The following is a 26,902-nucleotide window of genomic DNA, read 5'->3' as shown; positions in this document are numbered from 1 at the left end:
CAAAATCAATATTGTTTACCTCATTTGAGCTCCTCCTTCATAGGTGAAAAAACAAAATTACAAGAATGATGTATATAAAGAATCCATGAGAACAAGTCAACGTCACAAACCTGGCATTATCAAATCATCACATTATTGTGATTGCTACCTGCTTTTGATATCCAAAATTCCAAATGTGCCAAATATTAACGAAGATGATGGAATCATTGGCTTCAATGTTGGCTTCTGCATTATAAGACGCGAAATTTATCTGTTGGAGATAGTTCTCAGATTTGGTCCATATAACAGATGATCAGAGATCACCTGATACAATGTTTGTAGTCTTTGTTCAAATGCAAAACGTAGACATTTTGTTAAATAAATTGAATAAAATTAGCCTCTTAAATTCTCTATACAACTCTTCATATATGAAAGGGTCAAAGCTTAAAAGCACAAAAACCTGAGGTCAGGATACATCACATATGGAACATGAGTCACATGACTAATACAGAAGCTTCTGCATATTTTCAACTCCACAACACCAACAGCACTACCAAATCTGAAGCCGGCACCATATTGACTGCTAAAGAAAATGAAACAGACTAAGCGCACGAGAGGACCCTTTAGCAAGACGGTCAATCACTAAAATCCATGCTTCCACTGAGAGAACTACTTGCATTGCGGCTATGTAATGAGAGACCTCTCACATGGCTAGCCAAACTAGAGCCATTGACTTTGGTTTCCTGGAAGTATTTTTCCCTCTCAACGTGTTTTGCAGGTGGGGGTGGAATCGCAACAGGTGGATGATGTCCATTTGATTCAGGTGATCGCTCCAGGGAAAGTGGCCGTATAAGTGGACGGTTGAGCCTTTCTCCAGGGTTGGATGATCCAAGGAAACCCAAGTGGGAATGCTCATTTGACTGCTCTTCATCCTCAGGCCTCAGACAAGCTTTTCCTTTTCGTAGCCTGTTAAGGTTTTCAGCCAATTGACAACTAGTGTCAGATCACAAGATTATTCCAACTCTTCATCTCCATTTATAGGGACACCCAGATCAAAACAAATTATTAGAAATACCAAATGCCCATGTAAAAACATACATATCAAGTTTCCACAAATATTCGAATTGAAGGTACCTTCGAACAAGCTGTTCTGGCTCTTCTTCTTCCTCCTCTCCCTGTTCTTCAATAAGATGGTTCAAAGTTGATGTAGGCTTGCAAGAAAGAAGGGCATCATGTCTTGTAAGAACCTTCTGGAGCTTCTCATTCAATTCAACAGCTTGAGAAACCACCTTTTCATTCCTTAAAAGTGAAATACATGGATCAGTTGATGTTCAAAGTGCTAAAGTTGCAAATTCGTGGATGTTTGCTTTGATGTATGCACAGCATCTAACCAAGTACCAGCTTCTTTCCTAACTAAAGTGATCGCATTTTAAGAGAATAAGAGGCAACTACAGATGCCAATAGCGCCACGTACTATATTATGTTCACATTTTCAAGACTCATCCTTCAGAACGTGATAGAAACGAATTGGAATTTCTTACCAAATATACACCACTTTTTATTCGATGCAGTTATACATACCTTTCTATTTTTAAGTTTTCAAACAGTTACGTATATCCTATAATGTGCGCGCGCGTCACTGAATCTAGTTTTATGAAACACAAAAAAAAATTTACAAAGGTGCTAAACCATCTGAACAATGGCACACTTATTCAAACTGTTCAAGGCGCAGGACCTCCTCCCTTCTGAAGAAGTCTACCCCACTTGGATATCATCCAACCACGGTCAAGGTTCTCATACTCTGCTCGACTAAAAGACAGCTGTAGTTTAAGGTCTTTGTACAAGCTAGGGTTTCAACATTTATGCATCATTTCAAGACCTTTTCAGTATTTATAAAGGTTTGTATTTTCCCGTTTACAGACCTATCTGCTCCTGCTATTCCCAATTATTAACACAAATAATTATACCTGGATTTTCCTGAGACCTACATTTCAATTGCTCCCCTTGTGGATTTAACACATCCTCAACAACATTTAGTTATCAGAGTGCAGTTTACTCAAAAATATTATGAAGCCAGTAAAGGAGGAACTTACTACATTTCAGAGGATAAGCAAAGCCTTACCGAGAAGTCATCACAAGATGCATAACCTTTTGCTTTTGGAATGAACACTGCTCCACAAGATCAAGTGTGAATTCATCTCTTGCCCCCTAAAGAAACATGTCTACGAGTCAGAAATTAAAAGTAATACAATCAAAATTAAGACAACTAAAAAAAAGTTTGTTCCCAAAAGGTTATAGTGTTATACAGTGCAATTATCTTTAATAGGCTCAAGGTATATTACTTGTGTATTCCCCTGTCACATCATATGCATTCTGAATACACATCACTACCTACATCTATTAGAAGAGTCTTCTGTCAGACTTGAATATCCAATCACGCCTTATGTACACAGTGCCAAAATATGATGGCCATAACTCAAAAGTGGCCCCTAGCGTCCATGCATTGATATAGACGAGAAGGAACTTCAGCAACAACTTCTGGAGGGGGCCTTGGGAACTATTACTACAAACGGTACAACCTAACCCCATGTCTATGACCCTATGAGGCTCATGGGACATGGTTTTGATGACGGTTCCATGTTGCTGAAGGAAATGATGCAGTCCATATGCTACAAGTGGAGTGGATCTGTAGCGACGTAAATCATTCTGTAATGTGGTTTATAATGCATCAAGGAGGTCTATGATAACTTAAGGGAGGCCTAGGAATCCAAATTACTTTCAACTGCCACTTTTGCATGAGGCCTTGGGTCAAATTCGGTACATGCAAAATCGTTGAAACGTAAGGGAAAAAGATTTTAGTTACACAAAATTAATGCAGCACCAACTTAAGGTTGGTAACCTTATTTACACAAAAGAATGAGATAAAAGTATGAAATCAGCCAATTAACCAAAAGTGCACCTGCTATTCAATCTTACTTGTGTATTTAGAAATTGGTTCAATAATTCTTTATTGAGCTTAACTGAGTACATGAGAACTGAAGAAATTCATATCAGCACATACTATTTATCAGAAAGCACCAAAAGGATGTGTTAATTTTCCGACTTCAGTTTGACACTCTAAACCCAAAAAAAGGATGAAGAAACCCTACACATATATAATTTCACCTTCGAAGATACCATCAAGAAGATGTCAATTTGTCAAGTAGCATGGTGAAAGATATTAGTTTGACTGATTTTTCACATGTTTATTATCATACCTCTGGATGCTGACTATCAACTGCATCAAGGACCTCTTTCAAAACCTCCAGTGCATTAGCAGCCTTCTGAATAATACTGCATGAAACATGTACAGAATAGTAGATAACAATCTTTCGGAGACAGAAGTTGTGTCTGATATGTAACTTTCAAAGCCCAGGATGCAGAGAGAAAAGCACAGAAACATTGAAAGAACAATAGATTTTTCATGGAGTGGCTCTTTACAGGAAAATGGAATATTTTCCTGGGATCTATTGGTAACGCTTCATATTTGCATTTCTTCTTGGTGGATTTTGTGAGAATACATGAAGGCGAGTATGCAATGGATGTTTTTGTATCTATTCTATTGTAGGGGATGTAGCAGCATGTATTATTATATGGTTTCTACAAAACAAAAGTTTACATTAAAAGGCTGAAACTAAAAGTACCTAGATTCAGGAGCAACCCCTTCATCCCTGTTAGCTATACTATTCTTAGCTGGTTCTGGTACTTGGCAAGTTGAAGGGACCGGAGGAGGCCTTTGAGGGAACTGTATTCCAGCACTCTAAATAAATGATTCAGAAGGAGTCAGACAGTCATCACATGAAAGTATTAAGAATCTTGAGAAAATCTGTTGTCTTTCATCAAAAATATAAAGGAAAGCAACTATCAAAGTAAGAGGATGCTAAAAATGTTCTTTAGCTGGCACTCGATGTTTTAATATAACCTGAGATCTATATTATAGCAGGCACTAGATATTTGGTAAGTGATAGGGGCAGCTATATTGAGTCTATATAACAAAAAAAAAACTGAGATCTATATTATCTCTGCACCTCCAAGTATGCATGATATAATTGATATAACCAATTCTTCTCCCAACATGCCATAAATCAAAATCGGCACCTTATGCTGTATTTCCAGCAAAAAAATTATTATTATGTGTGAATATTAGTGTTATATTGGTAGTTTGTACCTACCACCAAGTTGTAATAAGCAGTATAATACTGAGGGAATTTTCCAGAGGCACCACCAAGGGATGTTTGCGTCGCATCTAGCAATAGAAAAATGCGCTCCCTCACCGGTAAATCTGACTGTAACCACCAAACGGAACAAGTACATAAATTACTTTTGAAATCAGCCAAGTATTAGTTATTGTCTACATCAGTACAAGTTCAAACCTTTTTCTTGACTATCTTCACCAGAATATGAATAATCCCAACATCGATGACTTGCTTATGTATTTGTTCTCCAATATTGTTCATCAACATCTCCAGTAACTACAAAGCCAAAAGAAATGGATGATATTATATCAAACCAAATTACAGGAGAAATATCAAGACTCCTTCCCCTAAAATAAGAAAACATTACAAAATAATATCATTAAGAAATCAGGCTCTTACTAACCATAACTGCATAAAGTTGAGAATTTGCATTTTTACTCCCCAGACGTTTCTTGATAGCTTTGATGACATCTCTAGCTTGCCTACACCAGAACAAGAAGAGTGCATGTGCAAGATATAAGTGACTATGTAAGTTTGGATACAAATTATGAATAAAGATATATTTGCAAAAGATTAGATTACTCATGTCAAAAATGCAATTTCAAGACAGAGAGTTTAAACTTAGAAACAAAAATCTACCAAGGGCATTATGGCCAGACCAAAGAAGTTGGCTTGCAGAGTGCAAATACTAACCAGTTTTTCAATGTGATAAAAAAATATAATAATGACACCATTTCATGAAAAGGCACGGAGGAATTAGTTGGCAGATCAAAATGTGGTAGTACTACTTCTTCCGTGTGAAACAACTACAACTTAAAGGAAATCACAAGAAAAATGAACAATAATATGTCCTAAACTAATTATCTCACCTCCCAACAGAATTTTATACACTTAATTGTAATCACGTTCACATATCTCAATTGTCTGTACGTGTAAATGGCCTATTACGTCCTAGCTAGTTTCCAATAAGAGCATGTCAAACATGTAAACGGTATATAGGCGAAATTACATTAGTTCAGTGGACCTTATAGTAATGTTGTGACAATGCAATAGCCCTTCCCAAGCAATGGGTACAAAACGACTAGAAATTTTACCCAAAAGCAAAACCCTAAGGCAACATACCAATAACAAGCATAATCCACAGTACAACTACTAAACAAAATGGTATCCTTTCTCTGAGAGAGAGAGAGAGAGAGAGAGAGAGAGAGAGAATTTGTAATGTATAACAGACATACCTATTATCATGAGCGACTAATTCACATATTTGAATATTCTTGGTCCAATCCATCTCACTCAGTTTCTCACTTGTTGCAGAATTGACAAGCTCAGCAGCCATCTTTTGGTTAACTACAAAAACTGAACAAAAAGTAAGAATATGGACTTAAAAGATGTGCCCGATCAAATTACAAGCTCAAATACTCCACAGTGGTTGGCCCTACTTGCAAAGTAAAGCTATCAGAATGATTTATTTTGCCGCATTCATACCTTTTATAGTTTTTCAACATTTCAGTTCTAACATAAACTTAGTAAAGAACACAATCCATCATATAATATACAGAAAAAAATCATCTTTTAAGAATGCAGGGAACTTATCTTGCAAAGTCTAAGTTAAGGCCGAGAATGCTCTAGGTATCAATTAAACAGTGGTTTTTATGAGTATACATTCAAAGCTTTCACCCCATACACACAAACAGGTCTAAAAGCAGCGACTTTGCCGCCAAGGTTGTGTCAGACTAGTCACAACGTTGGGTTATGATTTCAGCCACATCATCTTAATGTGGAAAAAGGACATTGAGCTGTGTCACAAAATCTTTTGGAAATAGCCATGCACCCATTGTATTCAATATTTATTTCTATCAAAAAGATACAGCATCTCCACCTAATTACTTTTCTTATATAATCCAGAAAAATTGTAAATGCCTACTTTAAAATCAAACAAGAATGCGGTTTATTTATTTTATTATCTTTTATCCTGAGGATATCATAAGATTGACAGTTACTTAATTTCCCGAAAGAAGAGGCAGTTACTTATAAGAAACATGATCTCGTTAATAATGTAATCAAATGCCATCAATGGTGTAGAGGGCCAGACACCCAGTGAAAACTGTGACATTAGAACAGTTAAATACCGGATATATGAGTGACAATAAAATCCTTCTTTTTAAATATAGTCCGCACTCATATATGCAAAAACAGCAAACTGATACATGCTGCAAAAACCTAGAGAGTAGAGATGTCCAAAACAAACTCTATTCCAATTTGCCTATAATCTTGAAAAAAAGAAGGATTTTATTGTGCAAAACAAACCTTCCCTGAGACTGTGAGAAGTCTTTTCCATGTCATTCCATCCAACTGTCCAGAGCACGACACCCCAAATATTAAGAAGTGAACTATAAACGGCTTAGAGAGTGCTAACCAGAGAGCAAGCACAAGAAACTTAAGGCATCCTGTTTCAATCTATAGTTCTGTATTCTTCTGATTGTCTCTTTATTAGCTTGAAACGAAAAAACAAAAAACAAAAATCGGAGCATAGATAGTGTAATAGAATCTAAAATGTTGGTGTAGTTATGAAAGATCAAGGCTTTGGTATGTCTGTTTACTTAAAGGAGCCAAACTTTGGTATTCCCACCGACCCAAATCTTTCTCTGATACTCTCATAAACATACAAAAACCAAATCCTGGTGCAGAACATATAAGTAAAAGCAACTAAGCATACACAACTCTATCATACAACAGTTGGGAGCTGAATTCCTATATATCTATCTATATCTATATCAATATCCGAGTATGAATCGATATGCTAAAATACAGTAGACACAAAGATATAGGAATGACAGGAAAACCAACCTGAGAAAGATGATTGGAATACAGCAGCAGCTTCACAGTTGAGAACAGCTCAAAATGCTAAGCTCTACTCTGCAATCATACACGCATGTTTTCCTTGATCGAACGACTTTAATAAATCCAAAAAAAACATAAAGGTAGAACCTTTGAGGATGATTGAATTGAAGACAAAAGTATTGAGCTTTATGATGTACCAGCTAACAAGAGAGGGAGAGGGAGAGCTAAACCCTAGAAAGGTTGAGCATTTCTGAGGAAAAACACCAAGAAGAAGAAGAGGAAGATCAAAAGGGGAGATTTTTACTGATTTGGAAGTAATAAATATATATAGTTTGTGCTCTCTGGTGTTAGTTGTATTATTATTGAAAAGAAATATGAGTTTTTTTTTTTTTGAGAAAGAAAAGAAATTGGGTTTATTAAAAAAAACATAGGGAAATCTAAGTGAAATTGACTAGACTGGGATGGGAAGACAGAGAGGTTTGAGGTGGTAATGGAGAATCTTGTCGGGTGATAAAGATTAAGGGTTGGATTAACGGAATAGTTAATTGAGATTAGAGAGAAAAAAAAAAGAAGAAGAGAGGAACTGAGGAATCTAACAGAAGTGTGGAAAGAGGGGCACCGCCCAGGGCCCACTGAGCTGTCAAACTAAAGCTATTAATCGTCTCCCTACAAAAAGCATCGGGTTTTGATAAAGTTACGGCAATTTCACTTGAGTTTGGATCCAAAGTGCTCATTACACAAAAATAATGACTCAAATCTGGTCATAACACAAGCACTAATAATCTGTAAAATAACTCCCAGCTATCAGCCGCACCCGCACCAGCTCAGCTACCAGCCGCACCTGCACCCTCACCAGCTTAAAAGGGACTTAGAGAGGCACTGAAAGAGATTTACAGGCAGCTGACGGATTGAGAGAACATTTTATCTCATTCTTGCTTATTTTTGTAATTACTACCCTCAGGAGTTTCTTCTCGCATATGCAACCGGTGAGCCGTTTTTTGAGACAAAGCCCGTCCCAGATATTGTCTTCAGGAAACATGAATGGTTCTTCAACTGTTGGATGGCTGTTTTTGTTGTATCGATGATTTTCTGTTGGTGCGTATTTATTAGATACCTAGCTAGTATTCGGTGGTGGTTTTCTATCTCTATTGGTACTTTAGCCGACATGTATGTCATCATCACACATTATTCAAAAACAAATTTTTTTTTTTAAATAAAAGGCTAGTACGATTGTCCTCAAGTCTTTTAATAAAATTGTTGAATATAAGGAGAAACATCAAGCCTAAATCTCTGATTAGAAAGACCTGAAATAATATCAAATGTTCCTACGAACAAGTACTTAACACAACACCAACTAACAAAGAGAACTACACTAATGCCGACTTTATTTGTTACACAGCGGTAACATAATGGAAAGATCAATAGATATGCAACACGACTACACATCCTAATGTCTCATAAAACAATTATAAAATCTCCACGTTATGGAAATAAATTTGTATACGTAATATCTCCACAATTGTGAATTACTTCTCCACTATATATCTATTATAAAACTCGCAGCAACGATGAGGGGAAGTTAATTGATTAGGCAACAATATTAGATATCGGCTAATATTATGGGTCATCCGCACCACTTATGCTAAAGGCCTCCAGCTCAATATGGATATATTGGAAGAGCGCGGAAAAAAAGCCCACCTCAGGTACATAAACAACAAACATCAAATTGTTCGGCATTTGTTGTAGAAAGTCTTGCCCCGGTCCGAAACATCATATCGGGGGACTAGGTAATGAAGGAAATTTTACCGGAATCAAGGCTAAGTGAAAAGCAACCATTCAAAATTGTTAATGCTCCACGGCTTGCTACCTTTACCTTTACCCTTCGAAATTTTTTTTAAGGCAGTACACATAGGAGATCCTAGGTGATGCAATTATTAAAATTAAAGACAAAAGGCAACATGGGGGATGAAGAGCCAAGACCCCGTGCTACATTAGATAGATCACAAATATCCTCGTAGAGCACATTTTGTATAATGTCAGGATGCTCCTCAAACCACATACTGTCAATAGAACCACCACAAGCAAAGTGAACAAGATGATCCACTACACAATTTGCTTCCCGGAAAGTATGACGTATGGTAGAAGACGGCAAGGCACGAAGATACCTCTTGTAATCCTCTATAATACACCCACCTCTGATGTATCTACTATAGCAGAACTAAGAGCAAAGACTAGCACTGAAGAATCGCTTTCAATGTCTATGTTACACCATCCTTGGTGAATACCAAGAAGCAAGCCCTCTCTACACGCCTCAGTCTCCATGACAAGAGCCGAGTAAGCATATAGATAAGACTTAGCAAGCACATTGATACTCCTTCCACTTTCATCTCGACAAACCACTCCAACACCTCCTGCATTCCTACCTAAGTCGAAGGCACCATCCACATTAAGCTTCTGTCTACCTCTAGGGGGTGACTGCCATTTAGCATGAACCATTTTCTTCATGCTAATAGACTTAGGATGGTACATCTGAAATTCATCAAGCATCTGAAACACCCAATGCACCATATTCATAGCCTAAAACCCTGACCTTTTCCATAAAATTTGATTACGCTCAAACTAGATCGCTCACAGACTCCTGAAAAAATGATCTATGTCATCTACAAAAAGGGAATCCACAACATCTAATAACCAATCAACCAAAGACACAACAGGGTGGGCCATCGTTTGCAAATGAAGAGGACCATGCAACTAAAAATCCTAGACCATGAGATCATTCTTAAAAAGGTGAAGAGATGACTCAATCAGATCCCCACAACTTAAAAAGGTGAACACCACATGCCGACGCACTAGAGCTGCCCTAGTGGGAAGAACCTCTCAACACTCTCCATACAAAATTGTGCACCTTAGAGCATCTTTGTCAAATTTGAATTTGACATGTGTGTTGGCAAATTTGAAATTTGACATTTTCATGATATTTCTACTCCAACCAAGCTTTTTTCTTTGGCAACCTCATTTCTTGTTCATTGTTTCCTTCATATCTTCTTCCTTTTATTTCTCAAGGTATTCAATACATGCCCGACCAGTTTTTTTCTCATCTTCCTTTTATTTCTCTTTGTAATTAAACTGCCCATAGATAATTCTTTCGACCTTCCCAAGTTATTGATCAATTGAAGTCAAGATCAATAAGCAAAGCTATTGAATATATGAAAATCCAGATCCCAAAATTCAATTCCACCAAATCATGCTCATAAATTTAGATTAAAATTCAATCCCACCAAATCACACCCATAATAGACCACTTGTAGTCTTCAACTGTGCTTGGTCTCTGTCCAAGATCCAGAGAGTCCAAACCATATTGATCAACACATACTCTTCCCAAATCAATCAGTCATTCTCAAGTTCTCATTGATATAGAATCCTCAACTTTTTCCAAATCAAGCCCAGATCAAGTGCGTTTGAATTCTACTTTTTCTCTAGATTCACCGCCTCTACTCTCCTTCAAATCGATTAATTGGTTGTTATGATAAGAAAAGAAAGAATGCAGAAGAAAAGAGGAATCAAGAAACAATAAAATATCATTTGACAGTTTCCTTTCATAATGTCAAATTTGACATTGCCCAGCTCAATGTCAAATCCATGTTGCATTTGACATTGCCACATCAAAATTGACATTATTGTTGGAGAGGATCAGAATTGAAAACTAGTTGTTGGAGACTCCACCTTTTATTTGACAATTTTGTTGGAGTTGCTCTTAAGGGGGACCTTTGCACCCCACATCATTTGCCATTGTCTTTTGTTAACCCCTCCAATCCCACCAGTTGAAGTAGAAGCATAAGCCATGTCTTTCTTCACCTCATTATACACATGATACACATTCTTCACATTATAATAATATCTCCTATCAAAATGACATACATACCTATTAGGGTAAGACTCAAAGCCAATCAGAATTGCAGCCCATCATCTCCACCTCCCCCACTGTAAACAACTCATGTAACCCATCAATATTCCAACTCTTACCATCTTCATTAAACAAGTTACACACTAAAAGCTCATCAGTCCCCTCCATCACCGCCGAATACGGCCTTATCCCCATTTTGTTTGGGAAATCCCAAGCGAGTGGGCGGAATCTTTTGACCCGACCACTTATGCTAAAGACCTCCAGCTCAATATGGATATATTGGAAAAGCGCGGGGAAAAAGCCCACCTCAGGTACATTAACAACAAACATCGAATTGTCCGACATTTGTTGTAGAAAGTCTTGCCCCCGTCCGGAACATTATATCGGGGGACTAGTTAATGAAGGGTATTTTACCAGAATCAAGGCTAAGTGAAAGCGGCCATTCGAAATTGTTAATGCTCCACAACTTGCTACATTTACCTATACTCTTTAAAATTGTTAATGCTCCGCAATTTAGGGATCTTCTTATAAATTGGCACATACACCTCCTTGGTGAGTGGACCTACAATTTGCTTTTACAATATAGTGAAATGCTATTTAAACCTCCATATTTTTTCCAAAATACCTATAATCCAATTGATAATAAAATATTATTCATACCTCCAAAATTGTATTTTTAGTACGAAGTAAAAATGATTTTATTCAGTAAGAGTACACCACACAACAAACATGAGCCAAGAAGCTAACCAAGGCCCATGAGCCAATCAGCCCAAGTCCCAACAAGCTAGCTCACTGATTCCTTTAGCCAAATCATCGTCAACACAGTCGTCTGCACTGTCATCATCTCTAAAATTGTTGATTTGACCACTTTTAATTTTGAACATTTGACTATGATATTTTTTTATTCAATAACTTATGTCGAGATTCAAAGCTTGTTTGTTTAAATCAATACATCATCAAATATATTTATCTTTAAGTTCTTTGATCTCATCAAATAAAAGTAGAAAAATTGTGGAGCTATACACAACAATATTGGAGGTGCAAATAGAACTCCCCTCATGAAAAAGTCGATGGAACAAAAAAATAAACTCACTATAATTAGAAGCACAAAAATATATAATTATTAAAATTCTATGACTCTAGTTATTTAACTAAATTAGTAATGCATTCAAAATTCTTATAACTCTATTTCATTAGCTTCTACTATACTGTGTTCTTACATGACAACACACAATTCCATATATCTAGTTCATTAGGCAATCTTACATTCTCATTTAGGATCGTTTTTGGTCTTAACTAAAATTGATGTAATTGTTTTCTATCGAACTCGTTTCATGAGTGAGCCGAGCAACAACCCACTTTTACGTTCACAATCACTGACAAATTAGTAGGTGATTAATTATTATCGTTGTAAATTATTTGGGAATGTTGAAATTTCATTTGTCACATCCCGCAAAGTTGCAAGATTCCAATCCCTAGAGGCAATAATAGTAGCATCTAGTTCACCATAAGACATTTCGACAACATCCTAACAACAACAAGCAAATACATATTGAGAGTTTATTGTCAGTGTTCAGCAAGCTTCAATACTCAATATACTTGGGGCAAAGAAACCACTCTTATCACAAAAATAACGGTCATGGAGAGTTTTGACTCTACCTTAAGTGGATACTTCAACCAAAAGAGAAGTACGTACATTGTAACTCTTTCGGCAAAGGAAAATTTCAGGGCAACTCACAACAATAGAACATAGTTGGACGACAGATAAAGTGGGTGAACTCATCAGGTATTTATGATTAAATTTAGAAATTCAATTACAACTACGTCATACTTCAATCATTCTTATTTATGATATATATATATTCACGATATCATCAAAAGCACCGATGAGTTAATGTATGGTTGCAAGTTAAGTCACAGTATGGACTCAGATTTGATATATGTGATTGTCAATGAAGTAAAATATTATGGACTTCTACCGCATTTGGGTCATCCACACATTCCAAAATGTTGTGTTTACTTGTTTGAAAAAATTGCTAGGATCTAGCCTCACCAAAGAACTCGAAGATTTTTCAAATTTGGATACCGAATGTTTGAAGTAAGTGTAACATCCCACTCCTAATTTTGAAGATTGTGTTTTTATTATCTTGAGTAAGTTTCTTGTTAAACTTCTTATTTCTTTCACCATCAAGGTATTATACTTGGGTTAAACTATTATATATATGGATGTTCTACGAGGGAGGAGAAAAAAAGACAAACTTGAGAGAGAGTGTGTGGTGATGATGATTAGTGGAGAATCAACTTTGATTTTTGGCAGACGAGAATTTCTAGGAGGAATTGAGTAGTGATCTTGTCATGATGAGTTTCGTTTCCAGAAGAGGGAGCGAAGGAAGTTTAAGATGATTGTAATAGCTACATAGAAGAGGAATGAGTTCAAACTCTTTTGATTTTTAAGTTTACTTGACTATCTTTATTCCTCTATCATTGCACATTTATTTGTGATAGTTTTATAAGATGGTATTGTTTCACTATTACTATTTGAATCAAGTAAACCATTTGTGAAAAGTGAGTAGATGAATAGGATGTGGAGTTTGGTGATGGTCCGATCATCACCTATTGCTTGGTGCTATTTATCTATTTAATTGTTTCCTATCTATTCTAAGATGTCCTTCACCATTTATTTTCTTATAAATGTAGAGAGCAGTTTCAGTTTTATGGTGCACATCCTAGGATCTCAACTCTCAAGTAAATGTCAGCGGGCTACTTTAATCCTTATGGAATATGATGTATGTTCGAACGGACGTGTGCTAGAAAAAGAGATAGAAGCTCTATCCCCACTCTTCGTCTCTGAGTTTTTGTGGCTTCTTCCCATACCTCACTGGAAGGCGAGGATCACTAAATTTGAATTGAAGCAATTAGATAGTTATAACAAAGGCATTGTGCACATGGCGACAGACCTCAACCCTCAAAAAGGATTTTGGAAGTTTTGCAACTTTCATGTGCGTTGCTTGTTATCATTGTAATGATAAAAAGGTTTAGGGTCTGCTATCTATTGAAGACTTGCACGACGAAGTGGAAGAAGTTAAAAATCACAAAAAAAATTTGAACCGAGTGTACGAACATCATATAAATCACTGCCTACAAATTTTGTAACCTTCAAAATGACATAAATTATTACTTAATCATCAATTGTGAATGATTCCGGATATATAATTATTGGACAAATTTCACTTTCTTCCATGTTGTATTGCACGTATGTTGGGAAAAAAATTTCTCATCCTAAGACTTATGTTGTGGAATCAACCACTCATTTTATTTTATACTTTTTATTTATATTTAAACTCTTAATGTCTTTTTCGGTCATTTTACATACATTAACCTTTTCAATGTTGATATGAAAAAGGAAGGAACTTAGGTAATTTTTTTTTTCGCGAAAGATGGTGATGATAAAGAAGATGTGTAGGAAAATTGGGAGCTATATATGTAATTTACAAATTTGAGAAACCATAAACCTTGAGAAAGAAATGGGGAATTGATGAGGAGGAAGAATGTCATAGGAGATCATATGAGTCTCTATTGGGAGAGAGTGAATGACAAAAGAGAAAGGAGGAGAGGTCTTACCTAAGGGAATCAAATATGAGTACTTGGGATAACACCTCTTAAAGAGGTAGAAAATGAAAAGCGGTCCTAACTTGTGCCATTAATTTTAGCCCCTCCCCACATCAAACATAGGACAAACTTCTTAGCACCTCTTATATAAAGCAGTACCACTTAAGACTGTCAAACGAACATACACTAAGAGTCTATTGGTGGATAGTAGAGAGTGGGGATAATAAGAGTCTATTGGGGGTAATAGAGGTGTATTGGGAGGCGATAAAGAGTTTTAATGGGTCAAGGACCAATAGTCAATATACAGCGGCCAAAGTAAATAGTTAATGGTCCATGACACTGGAATTCGGCCATCGGTGTTTGGAGTCAACGATCAACTATTAGCGGTCAAGTATTGTCTTGTTATAGGTTTATTGTGGGGTTTATTTAATTTACTGAGAGTACAATGGTCTTTTTAGTTTATTTTAGGCTAATGAGAATATTTGTGTTTATTTTACTAGTGGGGATAACAGGTTCACAATTTGGGCTAATATGGTCAATAGATGCTTTTGATTTTTTTCTTCGGGGGATACTTACAAAGATGAAGGTCTATATGATCAGTTTATCATACATGGTTGATTAAGTATAACTCTACGGATAATTCTAGTATATGCATCAATGCATCCCACATTAATCTTATGACGGTCATTATTTTATGAGTGGGGATTAGAAAAACAACATCAGACTACGTAGTACTGTATATTAATACATATATACTTACCGATATATTATGCTAGAGTGCTAGTAAAAATATATATGATCAATGTATTATACTTATATGATCAATATATTAACAAGGATGCTTGTGGTATTAAAATAACGATCTTATGAGACTGTTCTTCAGATCATCGTGTAGAGAAAGCAACTGAGAATAGATAAGTCATTCACTCATAGAGCGCGCTCTGTAGTTTTTACGTAGCATCAATCACCAATTATGGAGTGGAAAAAATAGAGCACGCACACAACAGATCTTAAACAGTTATAGCTGTTTTTCAGTTTTTGCTTTGAGATACTGCCCCGTTTTACTTCAAATCCTGAGACCAGTGGTTACATTGGCACTACAAATTACAAAGGATATATGCTCTTTTCTGTTTAATTATACTAGTGACCCAAAGGATCGGAAGCTTGATGCGCTAATCATGTTGAAGTATGGATTAAGGTTAAAGTTTAGTACTTCATATCCGCACTTATTGGATGTCGACCCATTTTTCTTCCTCGTGTTATTTGTCACAAAGGTTTGCAGTTGAGTTTCTTCACTTTCTTGTAATGAACCTACGTACGTTTACTTGTGTTAGTTTGTCATACATTGCTGCTTACTGTTAAATCTAATTGATTTGAAAACTAAAAAGCTGAAGTTCTGATAGATCAAGTCACTGTGTCACAATATGCATGCTTAATTATTGGCTCAACGTACCTTTAAACCCTCGCCGGGCGCTACTGCTTAGCAGAGAGCCAGAGAAAGATAGAAGTGATAGAGACTGGAAAACACTCTAGCCTCAAAAGTCAAAACTTTGCGAAGTGGATACTGTTGACGAGATCACGGTCCGGTGGCTGGAAGCTAAGCCCGTCGATCTCAGCCACCAAAGGGTGTAGGCTACCTAGGTCGGCGTCGGAGACATATATACGTTTTTTGTTGGAAAGCAGTCCGCAACTAACTAAAGCTAGGGTTTTTATAAACGCTCCTTCATGGGCAGGGCATGTCTCGACGGCATGGAAGGTGTACAGTATTCAGGAACATGTGTCGATCACGGTGACAAGTTTCTCTTCTCCATCAGATCGACAGGAATCAGATTCTTCGATTGAGAGAACGTACATACCGTTAGCAACACTGGTTTTCGAGGTCAACGTGCGAGGATTTCTGCCGGCGTTTCATTCTGACCAGTGTACGTATGCGGCGTCTGGGAGCTGATATATTCAAACGGATCCAGTGGAGTTCGATGAGCCTGCACGAGAATGTGTACATATCAGAGTGGAAGTTGATCCACTTCCAGCTACCGGCCTGTTGTTTATGTTGGATTGAAAAATATGGGAACATATACTGTGTTGGAATATGAAGGAAATCAGATATTGGTTCTTTTGAGTTGCTGCAGCAGAGCTCTTTTTGGTTTTTTATTAACTTGACATCATTACCTACAACAGTACATTAGCTAAGTACTTATAGCTTATAGGCATGGTTAGTGCTCTAGACTATTCTATTCTAGAGACATACAGAAGACTAACTAAGACTAATACATTATTAATTAAGCTAACAGATATTTCTAGAGATAAGTAGAGTTGTGTAGAAAGTACATTAATTCTAAGTTTCCAACACTCCCCCTTAATGTGCTTTCTTCACAACGCCAATGAGCTCCCTGAAATGGCAAAACTTTTCCTTTGAAAGTGTTTTGGTCAGAATATCAGCTAATTGTTCCTCTGACCTGCAATATTCCAGCTGCACTATCTCTTTCTCAATTGCTTCTCTGATGAAGTGATACTTGATTGCAATATGCTTTGTCCTTTCATGATTGACTGGATTTTTTGCAATGGCAATGGCTGACTTGTTGTCACAATATAGGGTGGTTCCTTTCTCTTGCTTCTCTCCAATATCTTCAAGAATTCGTCGAAGCCATATTGCTTGAGATGTTGCTTTTGCTGCTGCAATATATTCTGCTTCAGTTGAGGACTGAGCAACAACACTTTGCTTCTTTGAAGCCCATGAACATGCTCCAGAACCAAGAGAGAACACATAGGCAGATGTGCTCTTCATGTCATCAAGGCAACCAACCCAATCACTATCTGTGTACCCAACAAGAGTTGAATTTTCTGCTGTTCTGTAATGGATTCCATAATCAAGAGTGCCCTGCAAATATCTTAACACTCTTTTAGCTGCTCCAAAATGAATTTGACTTGGCTCTTGCATATACCTGGAGAGAAGACTTGCAGCAAACATGATATCAGGCCTAGTAGCCGTTAGATACAAAAGGCCACCAATTAAACTTCTGTACTTTGTAGGATCTGCCTTCTTTGCACCATCTTCCTTCTTCAACTTTTCATTTGCTATCAGAGGAGTAGCTACAGAATTACAACCAAGCAAATTGAACTTCTTGAGGATGTTCTCTGCATACTTCCTTTGGGAAATAAAAATCTCATCTTTCGATTGAGATACTTCAATCCCCAAAAAGTAATGAAGAAGGCCCAAGTCATTCATCTCATAAGTATTCATCATATCCCTCTTAAATTGCTGAATCATATTCTCATTGTTACCAGTAAATATTAGATCATCAACATAAAGGGAACCAATGAGAATAGAACCTGACTTCTTGTACACATAAAGTGTAGGCTCACTTGGACTCTTCTGGAAACCTTGCTTTGCAAAGTACTTGTCAATTTCAGCATACCACGTCCGAGGAGCTTGCTTTAACTTGTAAAGAGCCTTCTTTAACATGTAAACTTTGTCTTCTCCCCCTTTAACTAAAAATCCTTGAGGCTGCTCTACATAGACTTCATCTTTCAATACTCCATTTAGAAAAGCAGACTTCACATCAAGTTGATAAATCAACCAATTCCTTTGAGCAGCAAGAGAAATCAAGGTTCTAACAGTTTTAAGTCTTGCAACAGGAGCAAAAGTTTCAGAATAATCAATACCTGGCTGTTGAGTAAATCCACGAGCCACCAGCCTTTCTTTATGTTTATAGATGCTTCCATCTTGATTGAACTTTGTCTTGTATATCCATTTCACCCCAATAACTTCTCAATCTTTTGGAAGATCAACAAGCTCCCAAGTTTGATTCTTTTCTATCATACTCATCTCCTCCTCCATTGCTTTCACCCAAACTTCTTCTTTTTTAGCTTCTTCAAAGTTTTCTGGTTCTATATCAGCAAAGTTGCAAGACTCATATAAATCACTTAGCATTTTGGTCCTTTGAGGAGGGCTCTCTGGTGATGAGTACTTTGGAGTAGGTGGATCCTCATTTGAATTGCTTGTTGAAGTTGTTGGTGACTGAGGAATGACACCATCTTCATACTGCTCCATTTGAATGTTTTCTTCTTGCTGATCAGTAGCATATGGTAACTCCTGCACTTTATTTTCTTTCCAATCCCAGCTAGCTTTTTCATTAAAAATAACATCTCTGCTCACAATTAACTTCTTCGTTTCAACATTGTAAAGTCGATATCCTTTTGAGCTAGTACTATACCCAACAAATATGCATTTTTGACTTTTATCATCAAATTTACCTCTTAAATGGATTGAAAAATATGGGAACAGATACTGTGTTGGAATATGAAGGAAACGAGATATTGGTTCTTTTGAGTTGCTACAGCAGAGCTCTTTTTAGTTTTTTATTAACTTGACATCATTACCTATAACAGCACATTAGCTAAGTACTTATAGGCATGCTTAGTGCTCTAGACTATTCTATTCTAGAGACATACAGAAGACTAACTAAGACTAATACATTATTAATTAAGCTAACATATATTTCTAGAGATAAGTAGAGTTGTGTAGAAAGTACATTAATTCTAAGTTTCCAACAGTTTAAGGCTCATGACCTACCTATAGTATCAGAGTAGTAGTCGATCCACTTGATCGTGCCCTAGATATCGTTTGAGCGATACATTTTCCTTTGGCAAAGGATACAATTAAACAAAACAAACAAACACACCAGAAAACAAAGAACCAAACCTGCAAACCTCCTAACAAAGTAACAAGCCTGAATGCCTGATGAGGGCAGGCCATCAAAAACCAGAATATTTAACAGGGAAGAAGGGGGGCGAACTATCCAGTCTGTAGGACGACAACGCCCGTTGAGGGAAAGAGCAGTTAGACAACCAGCAGCTCTATTAGATAACCTGCTGGTCCACGACCAGCTGACTTTCCGGATTGAGAGGAGCGACCGGGCTTGGGAGAACAATTGCAGAACTTTCCAATCTTTAGGGATACAGTTTTCCTTGGAGGCAGAAATGAGAACCTTGGAATCTGATTCAATGGTAATTGAACGGTTAGTTAGGGAAATTTTGGGCTATCCTCGATCAGCGCTTCACAAATAGCCAGAAGCTCCGCCGCAAGAGGGGACTTGCGCCGGAGCATTTCCTGCAAAACCAACTCCGAGGTGATTTCTTACAATGACAGCCAAGCCTGTAAGTTTGAGAGCGTCACTCCAAGCTATTTCGTGTTAATCAGCAACTGGTCATGAGCAGGAGGAGACCAATTCAAGTCGGGGGAGCAGGCACTTGTGACTGAGAACGGCGAGGATGCAGGAGGGAGGCGTTATCCAGAAATTCCAGAGCTGCCGTGTGGGCACGAGAAGCAGTCCTAGCTAATAGGATTAAGAGAGATGTGATCGAACACAAACTTGCATCGAAGAGTCCAAATAGACCACAACATGAATGCAATGGAAGAGTGTGTATGTGATGAGCATTGGGGATAGCCATAATAGCTTCCAGCCATTGAGATATCGAGGTGATAGAGGGAGAGAAGAAACTCTGTAGCTATTTGCAAAGAGGAGAAAAGCAGGTGCTCGATAGATTCCAGATAGTCATTGCAAAGATGACATAAAGGGGAGTGAGGTAGATGGCGCTTGACGAAATTTTCTTTAGTTGCAAGAATGAGCGATACATTGGTGCATACCTTGTGTTGCAGCACTGAACCGGCCGGGAACGTCGGGCCTGGCAATCGAAGCTCTTGTTAACACACGGTATGTGCATGCATGGGATCTGATCAACTTCAATTCCTTTATATCAATTCTATGCCGGCTAGATATCATTAGTGAAGAACCGACTCACCGGGGATCATAGTTTGAGCTAGCAGATCGAGTACTCACGTACAGTAGTGAAATCACATGTACAGTGTGTTGACAATTACGTTCATTCCTCATCCGCTACCCATTTTTTCGACTTTGATTACCACAACTCCTCAATTGTCATGCAATGTTAGTAACGGTTGACTAACTAGCTAAAATGTGATATAGAGACCTTGGCAACATGTCAACATGATTCTTATAATTCCACATATACTGTATAGTGTATACATGTTTCACAAATGGAAATAGCGGAACTTTGCGACGACGATGATGAAATCCCGTTGGAGTTGTACCATGAATGGTACCAAGGAACAAACCAAAAATTAAGAGCCCAATTACGTACATACTTTCAATGAGAAATTATTATATATACCCGCCACATATTCCGCGCGTGACGTACTCTCTTAATGTTATTGGTCTATTCTGATTGGTTCTTATATGGAAATATAACTAATTACTTACAATGATTAATGAAGTTTTTAAGCATTGATGAGCCAAGGTACCACTAACATAACCAAATGGAAAGCTGAGAACTAGTGCTCAATCTCAAACGCCTTGCCTCAAACATGATGATATCCTCGCAGCTCAGACAATGTTACATATTGGGCTGAACTAAAGGTTTTACAAATCCAACAAAAGATGAGTCTGTAAGACAAAGGTTGATATGGTAACGAGTTTATCACTTTGAATTACTATGGTGGGGACTGGGGAGAGGCCAATAGGCACACTCAGTCAGTAGCAACGAGACTTAGACAGCATCTGATCATTACTTAGTTGGTATATTCACCACTAACAGTAGTCTTATCACTAGTTCTAGATTACGATAACCTTATGATCTCAGAAGTCGAGTACTTGCCCCAATCCCCCAAGAATGGAATCGTATAGCAGGTACTTGCTCGACTTGCATTACATACTGAATCACTGCATAAAATTTATCAAGTAGCTTTATAAAGAAAAACAAAACAAACAGATAATATTATTGGGGCATGCCTTACCAAATTAAATTCAAAAATAAGAAATTATCAAGTTTGGAAAGATGCCAATGAAAGCTCCACAAAAACAAAAAAAAGTATTTTACTTGGTTGCTCAAAATTCACTATGAAGAATCATAATTATTTACTCTCTATAGCAACCTGCCGCACCTGCTTTCCTCCGTGATTAATTGACATACGAGACAGCTTCACCTTGATGGCCTCAAAAACTGCATTTTGCCTCTCTTCATTTGTCAACCATGAATACAAGCAACGATCGATCATATCCTTGTCGCAGCTTAAGGAGGAACCTCCCTTCCTGAACCTTGTAATACTGGCTAGATTTGAATCTGAAGGTTCGTCAGCGTAGCTCTCTAATATGTGAGCAATGGCACCACACCAAATCGGTCGAGCTACTTTAAGAAAGTCGCACAAAACCAAAACTGGAAGGTTCACACTACCCAGCTCGGACTCACCATGCCCACCTCTGCCATGGTAATCTGACCCTCCTAGCTTCAGAAGACCGTAGTTATCAGCTAGATCACTATATGCTGTCAACAAAATAAGCAGATAAAATGAGACAGGGATGAAGAAATCTTTATAATTGCATGCATTCAAATGCCAGAAGCCAGTAATGAAGGCATTAGAGATCATATGACCAAGAGGCTCTACATACCCATTCATGCCAGTTGAAACTTGAAAGTAATTTCATCCAGTCTCACTAACAATTGCTTTATGTCTCAAGGAATATCTGTGGTTAATACTAACAGAAAACACTAAACTAAAGTCCAAAATGACACCCGATCCTATGTTTTGAATGTTGTTGCTTGGTTAAGTGTATGCACATATAGTAAACCGTACCAATTTTCAATTCTATCTTAAGTTCGTAACTCTTTACAAGATATTTTCAGTAGAACTGTAGGGATTAAGAAAAACTGAATGAACTGATAATTGTTATTTTCTATTCTTCAAAAGCAGATTATAGCGGATTCCTGATATCCTGGGAAATGACCACTTCCGCACTGTCCAATAATGTTTGGTTTATCAAAAATTACAAGGCTGCTTTACCCTAAAACATAGGTTATGATTAGGGATAACTTGTTTTCTTTCAAAAAATTGAACCCTAATATTTATAACAGCCTAAAATATTATGATCGACATCTACAACCCAACTTCATTCTCACTCTCATCTTGCACCAACATATATACCTGAAGAGATATGGATAAAAATAATAAAAATAGAATAAAGCTAAGACTCAATACAGATAGAAAATGGAGGATGGGATGAGAATGTAGGTTAAACAAGAAAAACTTGTAGGAGTATAGTCTCCACACCGTATCCAATAATTTCAGAATGCTACCATTTATTCCGCAGTCTAAAATAAAAAGTTGATTCTCAGTTTACATACCAGTCAGTTTTCCATCACATCTGTAAACTTCCATCCCATGAAGACCTGCTTCTTTCAAACTTCTGATGATGGCAACTGTATTTTTTAATGCCCATGGATGAGCAAGCACAGCCACACCTCCTGTATCACATATCATTTTTATTGCATCTTCTGTTGGGGGTTCACTTCCCCTGGACACAATAAAGTGTGGATCTTTACTTCTTTAGTCACAATGGGTTTCTTAGTTTAAGTTCATATATACCAAACTATTTGCAACAATATACACATGCATATGCACTCTTTCCAAAAGAAAAATACACACACACACACACACACACACACACATATATATATATGTGTGTGTGTGTGTGTGTGTGGTGTGTGTGTGTGTGTGTTTGTGTGTAACAATAGGCTTAGAATATTACGTAGAGTATGCAGGTCCACCGTCGAAAAGATAGCGAGCAAAAGCTTGTTTTAAATTTTCCACATAACCAGCTTCAACCATGGCCCGGGCCACATGCAATCTCCCAGGAGCGACTCCCTTTCCTGCAACCCGTGCAACATGCTCCCACGTAAGAGGAAACTTCAACTTGTTCAATTTGGAGACCATATTCTTGGCACGAAGATAACGACCATCCCTTATATTAGACAAGAACTTTTCAACCTGTTCATAAATTGTTGGCCCACAGCTGCTATAATATGCCAGGATGTGCACTGGTTCTTCAAGTTCAGACTCTCCTCTGAAAGCAGTCCCAAATCCATGGTTAATGAAAGAACTACACATATAAAAATAAACCTGCTAACATTGATGTATTTAGTATTCTCTTGCAATGTCTTGGAAGTAACAATTTTTTTTAGAATAAAGTTTGGCATTCGTGAATCATAAACTGATAAAATTAAATCAAGGGCCACTGCAGAGGTAAAACACGAGTAACAAATGTAATGGCTGCAGAATCTGATATAGTGCACAATGTGTAATTTTAAATAATTTACCTTGGTTGGAAAATTGTACTGATTTCTACACCAGGAATTATCTTCAATCCAAATCTCCTAGCTGCTTCTAGGGCCTCAGGGATGCCAGACATTGTGTCATGATCTGTGAGAGCAAGAACTTTCACCTGTTAAAGCAAGTATACTAATTAAACCCTCACTACATCTTAGCATACACTTAGTGTGTTCTCAGTGATATAGGAATAACAATTTTCCTAGCTAAATCCCTTCTGATACTCAATTACTCAAATAAAGGAGTACCGATTTTTCTATGCAAAGAACTCTTTGAGTGTCTGCCAGGAACATGTTTAGATTTAAAAGAAATGTGAACATCAATTACACCGCAAGATTAACACAGACAAAAAACGGCAAGTATGTCTTCTTAACACTACAGCCTATGATGCACAGGTACGGATACGAGGTGCGTGATACGTGAATTTTCAAGAAAAACATGATACGGGATACATTTTTAATTATTAAAATAACATATACTATAATATATATAAAAAAATATAAACATTATTGAAACTATTGGCATAAATTTGCATATATAAAAATAATGGAAAAGAGGTTAGTTAAATTGTTTGATATAACCTTTACTAAAATAAGCAAGAAGTTAACCAAAAAAAAAGAATTAAAAGAATAGGGGTTTATCTTTAATTGATGAAGAAAGACAAAAATGACCCTAAAATGTATCCAAAAACGTATCCCTGAAGTGTCTATTTGGTCAAACGCGTATCCGAATTCAAAGATATGTCAAAATAAGTTTGGATACGTATCCAACGTGTATCCGTATTGGATACGGATACGATACAGCATTTTAAAATTTATGCCGTATCCATGCATCATAGACTACAGCCAATCCCAATGAAGATATATCTTTTGCTTAATTTTGACAGTTTTGCGTGATAAGTATGTAAATTTTTAGACATGAGATTAAAAACTACCTTGTTCCACCTGTTTGACAGGCGCACTCACTAAAAGACGATGATACACGTACAAATTACATGACTATTAATATCTAATTCTGAAATAACACAATACAGACAAACCAAACCCAAATTAGGGATCAAATAGTATGCTATCTAGATCCTATCGGGGTCTCTAGAAGCTAACTATATATTTTCTTAGGCTAATTCCTTTTGCCATACAGTACGCAAGAGAGTGCAGTGAAAATAATACTGAGCAGATACACAGTTATAATCCAACTAAAGACAATGGTTTCTTAACATCTAGAGCAGTCTCAATTTTCAAAACCAACAAAAATAAAACGAAAAAAGTTGTATGGATAAAGTATATACTTTGCATCTTCTTTTTTATTTACATATGCTGCAATCTATGAACAATCAAGTATTCTCCAGCACGGGGCCACGGGATTGATTATTGGCCCCCACCTATATATATACCATAGTACCACGAATGCTGACAGTGTTGAAGAAACACCATAATAACTGAAATTCAATCTGGAGGATCATAACTAAGAATAAAAGTACAAATGTCCAATACAGGAGAAGGAATTAAAATATCAGGGGAAACATTATAATTTTTTCTTATACGAGGTGAACTGATACATCTTATATCTCATAATCATAAAGAATAACACGGAAGTAGTTCAGATTTTACCTGTCTGTACAGACTGTATTAATAAATTACCCCACATAAGTGAAAAATAAACAATGTCTGTCAGGTAATTTATAGTTCCCAACACAAGAGCCACATATATAGACAAAATCTAATACCAATTGCATTTTCTGAATTAATCTCGTATAGAATACTAAGCCCATAAGAGAAAGATAAAAAGGAAAATGTAAGACCAATATAAGCAAAACTGTTGGACAAACAGAATAAATGCAAGTTGAACTTACCCCATTCCCATGAGCCCTTTCCACCAACTTGGAAGGCGAAAGAAACCCGTCACTGCACTTTGAATGCGAATGCAATTCAAACACCACCTTCTCTCCACCTCTTCCAAGAGTCTTCTGGACCCCGAAATCATCCACGACACAAGAAGCTGCAGAGGCAGCCGGTGAAGCAGCTTGATCCAAATAAACCCATTCACTCACAGACTTGAAAGCCATAGTCTGTTCGGTGGTCATTTTCTTCTTACTTCCACCACGTTTTTTCTTCTTAGTTTTCTTCTGGCTTTGTTTGTTGGACATAGTTGGGGTGTGAATGACATAACTGTCACCCATCCCTGATTGTAAGAAGCAAGACCTTAGAGTTGTTGTTTGTTTGGTTATTTAGACCATCAGCTTCTCTTATAGATATATACACTTTTCAACTGCGCCTGGAGAAATACGAAACGAGAATGAGCCAGTTATCTAAAAAGTTCAAAACTTGTGGATTTCTACTTCATTCTAACAACTTCAACTCCATATAGATGATTTAAAACTGTGTACTAAATTCTAGCCTGGTACACAATAACAGTCCGCCTACAAAACCATCCATCCTAAACTCAATTACTCAACTTGGGTTTTCCTCATGATGGTTCAAATCAATTCACCTCAAAACAGATATACTATACTAAATCCCACAGATTCAAAGCTAAAAACTTTTTCCACTAAACTCTGAGAATTAATTTTCCATTAATAAAGAAAATCATAAAGAACCAAACTTGACAGAGAACATGAGCCAAAAAGAACAGAACTCACATTGCAAACAAGGACAAAGACACAAGTGAAGAAGCAAACATAAATCTCAAAGTTGAGGCAAGTGGATAAAACATAGTAAATCAAACCCAATTCGACAACAGAGTACTACACTTCTAATTTTCTTGTAGCCATTAAAAAACAAAAATTACGAGAATTTCACATACCTTAAACCCAGAAAAGAACACAAGCACTTATGTCTTTCTTGTTTGTTTGGTTGGCGCGGCTCCTTTCTTCTTCTGGGTTCTGCTTTTGTTCCCAAAAAGCTGCAACTTCCTTTTTATTCTGTGCTGCAACTACAATATGCTTGCTTTTCAATCTCAGCCGTCTATTATCACTTAAAGCGATAAACAGTTGCCACGTCACCTTTTCTGATTTTGGTGGAAATGTATTGGACAATTCGACTGATGAATTTGACACGTCCATAAAAGGAAACCTAGCTCCTTTCTTCTTTGGGAAAGGAAATGGGGAACTTAATTTGCGGCTACGGCTGAACTCGGTGTCAACGGTTCAGTTTA

The 26,902-nt window shown here is 37.1% G+C and overlaps 2 protein-coding genes across 2 annotated transcripts; both read right to left on the bottom strand.

Annotated features, from left to right (window-relative positions):
- Positions 1 to 333: 333 nt before the first annotated feature.
- LOC126782321 (TOM1-like protein 5) lies at positions 334 to 7,454 on the bottom strand. The gene is made up of 11 exons (XM_050507542.1): positions 7,253 to 7,454; positions 7,062 to 7,130; positions 5,450 to 5,570; positions 4,618 to 4,696; positions 4,392 to 4,490; positions 4,191 to 4,304; positions 3,663 to 3,778; positions 3,237 to 3,312; positions 2,102 to 2,187; positions 1,114 to 1,278; positions 334 to 945 (listed from the first exon to the last, which is right to left on the bottom strand). The coding sequence occupies exons 3-11, from the start codon at positions 5,548 to 5,550 to the stop codon at positions 615 to 617; spliced, it is 1,167 nt and encodes a 388-aa protein (XP_050363499.1). The 5' UTR covers positions 5,551 to 5,570; positions 7,062 to 7,130; positions 7,253 to 7,454; the 3' UTR covers positions 334 to 614.
- A 13,894-nt stretch (positions 7,455 to 21,348) lies between these two features.
- Positions 21,349 to 26,655, bottom strand: LOC126790452 (uncharacterized). The gene is made up of 6 exons (XM_050516692.1): positions 26,552 to 26,655; positions 25,602 to 26,023; positions 23,740 to 23,864; positions 23,172 to 23,486; positions 22,768 to 22,937; positions 21,349 to 21,909 (listed from the first exon to the last, which is right to left on the bottom strand). Exons 2-6 carry the CDS (start codon positions 25,926 to 25,928, stop codon positions 21,500 to 21,502), a joined length of 1,347 nt encoding a protein of 448 aa, XP_050372649.1. The 5' UTR covers positions 25,929 to 26,023; positions 26,552 to 26,655; the 3' UTR covers positions 21,349 to 21,499.
- Between the last annotated feature and the right edge of the window lie 247 nt (positions 26,656 to 26,902).

This window comes from Argentina anserina, chromosome 1 (genome assembly GCF_933775445.1).
Source record: "Argentina anserina chromosome 1, drPotAnse1.1, whole genome shotgun sequence".
Taxonomy (NCBI): domain Eukaryota; kingdom Viridiplantae; phylum Streptophyta; class Magnoliopsida; order Rosales; family Rosaceae; genus Argentina; species Argentina anserina.
The sequence above is the reverse complement of the archived record's forward strand: the minus strand, read 5'-3'. Positions and strand labels throughout refer to the sequence as shown.

What these genes read in the sequence shown, in the direction of transcription:
- LOC126782321 (XM_050507542.1), bottom strand. Translation starts at nt 5,550, where the DNA reads ATGGCTGCTGAGCTTGTCAATTCTGCAACAAGTGAGAAACTGAGTGAG. An exon ending in GGGGTTGCTCCTGAATCTAG is followed by an intron (nt 3,313 to 3,662) that starts GTACTTTTAGTT and finishes TGTTTCATGCAG; the next exon opens with TATTATTCAGAAGGCTGCTA. An exon ending in TTGATAGTCAGCATCCAGAG is followed by an intron (nt 2,188 to 3,236) that starts GTATGATAATAA and finishes ATGTTTCTTTAG; the next exon opens with GGGGCAAGAGATGAATTCAC.
- LOC126790452 (XM_050516692.1), bottom strand. Translation starts at nt 25,928, where the DNA reads ATGGGTGACAGTTATGTCATTCACACCCCAACTATGTCCAACAAACAA. An exon ending in AAAGGGCTCATGGGAATGGG is followed by an intron (nt 23,865 to 25,601) that starts GTAAGTTCAACT and finishes TTGCTTTAACAG; the next exon opens with GTGAAAGTTCTTGCTCTCAC. An exon ending in GGTGGACCTGCATACTCTAC is followed by an intron (nt 22,938 to 23,171) that starts GTAATATTCTAA and finishes TATTGTGTCCAG; the next exon opens with GGGAAGTGAACCCCCAACAG.